Source organism: Elephantulus edwardii, unplaced genomic scaffold (genome assembly GCF_000299155.1).
Source record: "Elephantulus edwardii isolate Elephantulus edwardi_28Jun2011 unplaced genomic scaffold, EleEdw1.0 scaffold00068, whole genome shotgun sequence".
Taxonomy (NCBI): domain Eukaryota; kingdom Metazoa; phylum Chordata; class Mammalia; order Macroscelidea; family Macroscelididae; genus Elephantulus; species Elephantulus edwardii.
Window position 1 is genome coordinate 14,912,077 of NW_006399818.1, and position 9,869 is coordinate 14,921,945.

A 9,869-nucleotide genomic window follows, 5' to 3' on the forward strand; every position below is an offset into this window, starting at 1 on the left:
TAAAATATATTTTCATAAACTTTTATTTTCAAAAGCATCAAAGTATTAAAAATAGTGTTGCTTATTTTATTGTGTATTGAATATAATTTGCTACAATAACCTATTTTCTTTCTTATAGATCCAAGATACAGTAAACAGTACAAAAACTGAACATACAGCTATGAAAGGAACACCAATGAAAAGCAACCCAGATCTCAAAGCGTCAGCTGATCCTAATGCCATTTTACTTTTATCTTCGGCAACTAATGCTGCTAATCATAGTAGTTGTGTGGTAGATATGTTAAGGAAAAATGAAGGTATAAGGATATCATTTTAAGTAAAGCATTTTTATAATACTGGCAGGGAATTTTAGAATCAATGAATAAGAAAATGTTCTAAAAATGTTCTATCTTGATGCATTTTCCTAATAAGTAAGATACCTATTCTACTTAATTTAGTTAGAATTATGTCAGAATACCAAGTAAGCACTTAATTTTAATCATTATGAATTAATTATGAGTTGTGTAATATTAAATGAGGCAGAATTCTTATAGATAACATTTGTAAACGGCCAGTTCACTGCTGTATTACTCTGTGCTATTTCATAACGCATTTAACTGCCTAAAATTATTTCCTTGGGGCAGGAATATTGTCTGTTTTGTTCAGGACTATTCTCAGTATTCAAAACTGTGCCTAGTAACTACTTGTCACTTTGTAAATATTTGTTTAGCATATAACTAGATTAGCTTCAGAAAATAGAAACAAGTTCATTTATAAGAACTGTTGGTTGGCCCTTCTGCATTCCTGAGACAAGCTCTAATATTGTTGTTGTTATGTAACACTGAGTTGAAACTGACCCACAGCTGACCTTCCAATGTGCTTTTAGATGCAGCATCAGAGATTACCTATCTTTCTCCTGTGGAGATTCTAATTGAGTTCTTTTATGTTGGTAGTGTAACTCCTTGCCAGTAAACCACCAGAGCTAGTAATGCTTATATTTTAAATTAGTTTATTCAAATATTCTGATATAACATCAGAAATATAATGCATTATCTCTGATTTCCATTTCAAACACGATTAATATTTTTCTGATACCTTATGCAGAGAAGTGTGATTTCGTTTTTAATCTAAAGGAATCAGGATAGCTGATATAAGTTTAATTCCTCTTCAATAATTTAAACTTAGTAATAAGAGTATTCTTTTGATTTATGTTCCCCTGTATGAGTTCATGGTAGATAAAAATACCTGAGGAAAATAATTTCTCACTGCTTTTTTCATTCTATTGTTTATGAATGAGAAGAGCTCTTTTATTGGTTTTCTGGTGAAAGGTAATCATTTGGCTGTATTATAAAAGCTTGGTCCTGAATCTCAGATTTCTTTCCTGTAGTGATTTCTTGTATGGTTTTTCTTAAAATAGAAGTTGATACTCCTAAAACAAATGCAAAAAGAGCTTGCTATTTCAGAATATAGTAGCTTAGTGGTAAAACGCTGCACTGCAATCCCAAAGGCATGTGGTTTGAATCCACCAGCTGTTCCGCCAGAGAAGGATGGGCAGTCTCCTTCTGTGTGTAGCCTCTGAAAACCCACTGGGAGGTCAGCTATGAGTCAGTTCCAACTCATCAGTACATAATTGCATAGTTTGCGTGAGATTAATACTAATCAAGCAAGCAAATAGGAGTGAATACAATAGTACTTTGTACATTATATGCATTCAAGTGGGTGAATGAATACCTACCTAGTCTCAGACTGAAAATTAGGCATTTTCTCTGCCTGTTACCTAGTTTTGAAAGGGAATGTGTTACAAAGCAAGAGTGACATGATTTGGGATTTTTTTTTCTTTTGTGTGTTTTTTTTAAGAAACCACTCACCATCAGGATGAATTTGGATAGGAAATTATTGAGAGACTTGCTGGAGGGTTTTGTTAAAACTCCAGGAGCCATGGAAAGAGACTGACTAAAGCAGTGGGTGGGATGAGGAGAATACATTATTTTCAAAATTTAGTAAATTAAAAAGAAATTTAGAAAATAGCATTTGTTAGACTTAGTGTCTGGTTAGATGCAAGAAATGAAAATGAGTTGAACATGCCCGCAGCGTTTTGGGTTGGGCATTTGAAATGGTGGTTACACTCTAATTCAAGATAAGAAATACAGGAGTATAGGCAAATTTGTGGAAAGGTAAGTTCAAGGTAGGACTTAATATTTGAAGGCACCCATTGTCTGTTAATCTGTTCTACCTCATAGCAATCGTGTTGACTGAGTAGAATGTCTCATAGGGTTTCCTAGGCTGAACTTTTACAGGAACATCCTACTCCCTTAAAATAGTACATCAATTCAGACCATTAACCTTTTGATTAATAGTCATGACTTAATCACCATGGCACTGGAGCTCCATGATGAGGTAGTGAATAGAGTGGAATGAATGTGAAATCATAAAAGGGAACAGCTTCACAAAGAAATAGGTGGTCAGTATTGTTTCCATGGTAGAAAGGGCAAGGAAGTGAAAATTTTCAAGTATTCCCTGGAAGTCACTGTCTTGTGCTAGTTATTTCATTAGAACAATGTGCTGGAAACCTAATTTTGGGGAGTTCAAGGAAGTCAGAATTATTATGGAGGGAGCTAATGAGAAGTGGTAACTAGAGGAGACTTAAGGAGTTACAAAAGAGCTCAATTTGTTTGCTTAGGAGACTTGATTATGTATTTGTAGACTAGGAGTGAGAAACTGTTAATGAAGGAGAAGTCTGAAAACCTTGGAGAGGGACGAATGGCAAGTGGATGGACCACAGCATATGGGGTGAGAGCTCAGCTCATCTCTGAGACAGGGAGGCTAGCTACCAACATAAGTACGTTTCTAGTGTAGAGCAGTAGACAGAAATTTGGGGGAATTAATACTTTACAATCTCATTTTCTTCTTTGTCTAAAAGGTAAGAACATTTGCTGACAGTTTTTAAATCTGTGATTTAATATAGAGCTTGAGAACAATGGTTCAGTGTTTAGAATGGAAGAGAGGGTGCTTGGATATCCATTATTGATATATGTTATGTTTAGACATTTTATATGTAATTTCTTTTTAAATTGTGATTTTAGTGGAAGTTTACAAAGCAGATTGATTTTTCATTCAACTATTATATGTTTTGTTTTATAATATTAAATGGTTCATTTTTATGAATGCCTATTAAGATACTCATGTTTATGATCTTAAAACTGAAATACTAAGAATTATATAAGAACTATAAGCCATAACTTACTTCTGTAGGTATTATGTTAATAATTGATCTTTCCCTTTTCCTTTTCTTGCAGGTGCCCACACTTCAGCTCATGTAGGTGTTCTAAGTAACTGCCTGGATATACGACCAGTAATCTCTGAAACATCTGTTTCCAGTGCTGCTTCCAGCGCACAAACTATGGTAACCCAGCAGACCATTAAAACTGAATCATCCAGTACAAATGGGGCAGTTGTTAAAGATGAAACTTCACTAACAACATTCAGTACCAAATCTGAAGGTTTGAAATGTGTTTCACATACTGTACTTTGAGACATTTATGTAGAAAAATTCATCAGTTTATTTGTCTTAGCTGGAAATTGCTTTTTATCTTGGATCGAATTATATATAAGCAGATAAAGCTGTTATAATCATTATATATCCTCTAATGCTTTACATAAAATATTTAGGCTAGCATATGAATAACTTGAGCAATTATTTGTTGGCTTAGAAAAGATAAAAAGTTCTAGATTATAGATTAACAATTTTCTGAGGATGATTATAGTTTTGTAAGTTTCATTTCTCCTTTTATAATAGACATTATGTTTCATCTTTGGCATTAGAACTTCTAGTATAATCATTAAACTCTTGAAAAAGGAACTTGGTAAACTAAGTTTGAGTTAGAAGTTTATTTGTAGCTAAGTCATTCTGAAGACGAAGGTGTGCCTGATCCAGACCATAGTCTTTGCAGTTACTTGCTATGCATCAGAGAGCTGGACAATGACTAGGCATAATAGAAAGAGAATTGATGCCTTTGAGCTGTGGTGCTAGAGAAAATTATTGACTATACCATGGACTGCTAAGAGAACAAACAGGTTCGCCCTAGAGAGGGTAAAACCAGGCAAGGATTCGGAAGCTTCATCTGACCTACTTTGGGCATGTTGCAAGGAGGGACCACTCTTTGAAGAGGGACATCATGCTTGGGAGTGTGTAGGGACAGCGCAGGAGAGGAAGACCCTCAATGAGATGGATTGATTCAGTGACTGAATAATGGGGATAGATGTGTCAGAGACAGGCACAGGATAGAACAGGGTTTAGGGTTGTTGTACATTGGGTCGCTATGAGTCGCAGGTGACTCGACAGCACATAACAATAACAACAGTTACTTTTGTGTATTTCTAAAATAAGTCTTACCTGTTGACTTCTTTTTATTTTTAGTTGATGAAACATGTGCACTGCCTGCAAGTAAGATAAGCCGTGTAGAGAGTCCTGCTGCAGCAACAGTTCAGTTTTCTGTAAGTACATGACCGGGTGATGATGCATGCTTAAATGTGAGGATATGTTCTTAAATACTAAGCACCTTCTAAATAAATTGGTAAAAAGGTCTTAAGTCTCATTTTAGTAAAGCACTGCTGCAAGTTCAAGATTAAATGGTTTAAATTTTCATGTTACAATATGAATGTGAGAAAAGCTAGGTAAAAATACTATGTATATGCTGTGCTCCCAGTTTTGTTGAAGAATATATGCACAATACATGCACTCACACTCTCACATGAACCCACATATACCCACACCAAAATGTTAGACAACTCTTTTGAGATGGGGAGACCACAGTAACTTTCACTGTCTTATGTAAGTTTTCTGTATTCTTCTCTTCATCTGAACAATGTTCATTGTGTTTGAATGTGTGTGTCCATGTATGTATGTGTATGTGCATAGAATTTATTCCATATATAACATTCATGGTTTAAAGAGTAAACAATATCATATGTTATGAAACATAAAACTTGTATAGCTTTATTGTTGCCTACTTAAAGGAGCACAAGAGAATATTATAATATTGGGTTAGGGAAACATGTAAGGTAGCTGGATAGTCTCTGTCTTTGGCACCAAGAGTAGTTTTATGGAAGGTTACATTTGGTCTGCATGACATCAACAGAAAATACTTGGGATGTGCTTCACAAATAGACCAACACTGGCTAATGAGATAGCTATGAGGATAATGTATAACAGCTTTTAAGATTGTCTTAAAAAAGTTTTAGCCATTGCATCTTTACTGATACATGTATGAATTTTTATTGGATCTAATATTTACCTTTGGAATCATTAAGAATTATCTATAATTTTAGGGTTTTTCTCTTTTTTTATAGAATTTGATTCTAGAATTATCTTTATCAGCTCTCATCTTTATTTGAGCTTAAAACCTTAGTGCCAGACTCTCCTCAGAGAGGGATTATTAAAATGAAATTTTCTTTCCCCTCTTACCGTCTGTTTTGTAATGCATCAGCCAGAATTTGATTTATTGTTGGAGCCAATTGTTTAATGAAAGTTATTGAAGTGCATTTTTGCATCCTTATAAAATGAAAACACATTTTTAAAGCACTTAAAAAAAAATCTTTAAAGACTTCTAGTGAGCTCACTTTGTCATGTGTGATAGCCTCAAACAATAATGTGAATTATAAGCATGTACCTCTACTGTTATATATTTAAGACAGAAATAAATAACTGAAGTGCACATTTGTTTTGAGCTTCTGGAAACAGTGTCTCATTTATAAAGAAGATGGCTTAAAAAGGTTAGTTCCAGGGATAAGTATAATTCACTTACCACTAAAATTAGCTTAAGGTAGAGGAAGTTTGTTTTAAAGCAGAGTAAAAAATTTTGTAAAGCTGCTTAATATGTTGTTTCTCTCTAGTGAACATATATACTAAAAAGTATACTCAAGTTGCATTTTAGTTTTGAACATTTTTTCTCCTTTTAGGTTTAGAGAATCCAAGGTATTTCAAGTACAAAACCACTGAATTTCTGCTAGCTGTTTTTGAATCTAGAAATGAGCCAACTTGGAGTGTATTTTTCTTTATTTGCTCATTTGGAGCAAGTTGTAATGACATACCATGTTGGACTACATTTTCCAAGTCTGAAATGCCAGTGTTCTATAGACCAGCTGGCATTTTAACATACCACTGAATTGAGAGCATGCTAACTACAGCTAGGTTGGTAGAGCAGAGCTGCTGACGTGGAGAATGCCTGTCACCCCATGTTTGAATTAGCCTCCCTGCTACCCTGTCCATTGACCTATTCTGTTAAGATTTTATTTATTAGGAACTATTATTAATGTTGTGGTGTTTACCCATATACCCACTTAGAGATCACTGCATGGATTTATTAGCTCTTGAAATTTCATAAATGCTCAATAAGAATCTTCATAAACTTTTCTTCTCTCTGAAATTAGAAAGAGACTTCTTCAAATCCGGTGGCCACAGCAGTGAAAGCAGGAGAACGGCAGTGGTGTGATGTGGGAATTTTTAAAAATAACACAGCTTTGGTGAACCAGTTTTATTTGTTGCCAAAAGGGAAACAAAGCATCTTAAAGGTAGCTTACTGATATATTTTCTATACTGTGAATTTTAAGCCTCCAGAATGAGATATTTTATAACCCTGATTTGATTCTATTGAATGAGTGAAATTGTAATTTGTTGTTCACAGTCTGTAATTGAGAGTTCTGTATACTCATTTATCTTGTGTTCTTAGACATTTTTCCCCCGCCTTGTTGTGTACCTTCCAGTCAGATCCGACTGGCACAGGAGGATATTGCCCCTCTTTCTTAAGCAGAGGATCTAGTGGATTTGAACTGCACACCTTTGGGATTGCAGTGCAGCTTCTTGTCACTAGACCACCAGAGCTCTCTCTAAGACTTTTTTTCTTTTTAAAGAATAGGTAGTTCACCAAAACTGGTACAAAGGGAAAGAGTAAATGGTAAATGTAACTAAATAGTAAAAAAAAGAATGTATCACATGTAATTTTAAAAATCTAATACATTCACTAGACTCGATTCTGAGGAATAGTGTAGTTTGACCAGCCCAAAGGAGATTTTTTTTTAAAACTTGCTTGTTTTTATTAAATTTCTAATTTTGTTGAGAGGAAGCTCTGATAGTGTAGTTCAGAGGGATTTGCCCTGCTCAGCCCAGAGCCACACCTCTCTGAGATTCAAATTCATCAGCAGCTCCTTGGGAGGAAGATAAGCAGTTTCGTCCTGTGTGATTTACAGCCTCAGTTACCCACTGAAGGGTCAGCCCTGAGTTAATGCCAACTCAGTGAATGAGGGAGCAACTGCGTACGTTTGGAGATTGCAAGAATGTTCTTTTTTTAGCTGATTTTTTCTTTGCTTTTTACTGAATAAGAGAAAAGCAGAACATGTGCACGATGGTCTAGATGTATTTGAAAAGCAGAATAAGGTTTTGTTTTTTTTCTTATTGGGAAATATTTTAAGTTCCTGATTTCACAAGTCAAAAGATTTTAGTAGAATAAAAATCTCTACATTCTATTGAATTCAGTCTCATTTTCCCTTGATGCTGAAGCCCCTTAAGAAGAATATGCAAACACACACACACACACCCCTGCTCCACAGGAGATGGGCAGTCCCTCACACACACACATCTTTATGGAGAAAATTGCCAAAGAAATACTCACTTTTAATTTCTTGAAGGTCTACAAAAATAAAGAATATATAATTTCATTTTACTTTCTCAGATATTAGTTCTGATACCCCTCCTTTTTCTAATAATACGATAATTACTGTTTTATTTGTATGTATTTTTAAACTTTAAATTGTAGTTTGGATGAAAATATATAGAGCCAAGTTAGTTTTCCATTCAGCAGTTTACACGCATTTTTGTGTGTGACATTGGTCGGAATCTCCTTAATGTCAGTGTATTCTTCCCACCCCCTCCCTGTGTTTTCTATTTCCATTTATTCTTTTTCCCTGCCCCTTCTTGCTTTCTGAACTTTGTCCTTTGGTCAAATGCTGCCACATTTGGTCTCGTCCAGCAGATTTTTTAGAAGTATTTTCACTCTGCTTTTCTTGTTCACTTTTGAAGTTGTCTGTTATTTGACTGGAAGTTGAGTCCTGGGTGGGTGGATTTTATTCTAGCCTCGAAAGGTATCTAAGGGCCATTCTCAAGTGTCCCACCAATTAAGTCTGGTCTTTTTTATTATTTTTAAAATCATACTAACTTTTTTATGATTTCCACCTTGGTTGAACTTCAACCTCTGCCCATGTATCTTCTTGGAGGTGATTATTTATTATAGCAGGATCAAGATGGACCATGTTTACCTTCGCTTTCTCTTACTCTTATGCACCTCTCAGTGTCTTCATTGCTGTGGTTTTGCCATGCTGAGCTACCCCTCTTGTATATCATCTTGCCCATCACCCAAGTTACCCTGTCTACTCTCTGGTGATTTTAATAGTGGTCTCATACAGTATTTGTCCTTTCCTGACTGATTGATTTATTTCATTCAGCATAATTATCTCCAGGTTCATTCATGCTATGAGGTATTTTGCAAATTCGTCATTATTCTTTAATATTGTATAGTATTCCATTATCATATTGACTACATCTGTAGACAGAGTCATTGGAAAGGCTTGATATCTATCAGCAGTCAAAACCATGCCAGGTGCTGACTATGGAAAAGACTATCAATTACTCCTGTGCAAATTCAAATTGAAGAAAATGAAAACAAAGTCCTTCAGAACCAAAATACGACCTTGAGGCTATCCCACGTGAATTTAAAAATCATCTCAATAACAGGTTCGAGGCATTGAACAGTAATGATCAAGACCAGTGAATTAAAGATAGCATCCCTGAAGAGAGCTGAAGGTCACTACAAAAACCACGGCAAGAGAAAAGGCCAAAAAGGATGTCAGACTCTAAAGATGGCACTAAACTGTCATGAAGCCAAAACAGAGAGAAGGGATGCCAAAGTAAGGGAGATGGGCAGAAGAGTTCAAAAGACAGCTCGAGAAGAAGAAGAAAAGTATTATTATAATGGAATGTGCAAAGAGCTGGAGTTGGAGAATAAAAAGAGAAGAACTCACTCAGCACCATTTCTCAAGCTAAAAGAACTGAAAAACAAATTTAAGCCTTGTGTTGAAATACCGAAACTTGCTTCTGTGGGCAAAATCTCGAATGACCCAGAAGAAGATAGTAAGAATACACAGAGTCAGTATACCAAAAAGAATTGATCAACACTGGAAATATTTCAGGAAGTGCCCTGTGATGAAGAGCCAATGGTGAGGAAAGAAGTTCAAATTATGTTGAAGATAATGGCAAAAAAATAAGGCCTTAGGAATGCCAGAAAATTTGAAAGACAGCCGCTTAGTGAATTGACTAGAAGAGATCCGTATTTGTTTCTATTGCCAATAAATGAGATAGAATGTGGAAATTATTGAACAATAGTATCCATATCACATGCAAGCAAAATATTGCTAAAAGTAATCCAAGTATGACTGAACAGTACATTGAAAGAGAATATAGGTTTTATTCAACAATATTTTGTCAGTAATTATTACAAAATATTTAAGAAAGATTGTGGTGGTGGTGTTGTTGTTATGTGCCGTCGAGTCATTTGAGACTCATAGCGACCCTATGTACAACAGCCCTAAACCCTGCTCTATCCTGTGCCAGTCGCATTGCCTCTGACACACCCATCCTGATTACCCCAGTCACTGAATCAATCCACCTCATAGAGGGTCTTCCCCTCCTGCGCTGTCCAGCATGATGTCCCTCTCCAAAGACCTGTCTCTCCTTGCAACACGTCCAAAGTATGTCAAACAAAGCCCCAGAATCTTTGCCTCCAAGGAGTAGCCTGGTTTAAACCTCTCTAGGATAAATCTGTTTGTTTTCTTGGCAGTCC

The 9,869-nt window shown here is 35.5% G+C and overlaps 1 protein-coding gene across 1 annotated transcript in view; it reads left to right on the forward strand.

Moving 5' to 3' along the window:
* HCFC2 (host cell factor C2) overlaps positions 1 to 9,869 on the forward strand; it is a 42,844-nt gene that overhangs the window by 24,318 nt on the left and 8,657 nt on the right. The window contains exons 10-13 of the mRNA XM_006888553.1: positions 119 to 296; positions 3,276 to 3,479; positions 4,397 to 4,473; positions 6,409 to 6,549. Of these exons, the coding sequence (XP_006888615.1) occupies positions 119 to 296; positions 3,276 to 3,479; positions 4,397 to 4,473; positions 6,409 to 6,549 (600 nt within the window). The remainder of the gene's footprint in view (positions 1 to 118; positions 297 to 3,275; positions 3,480 to 4,396; positions 4,474 to 6,408; positions 6,550 to 9,869) is intronic.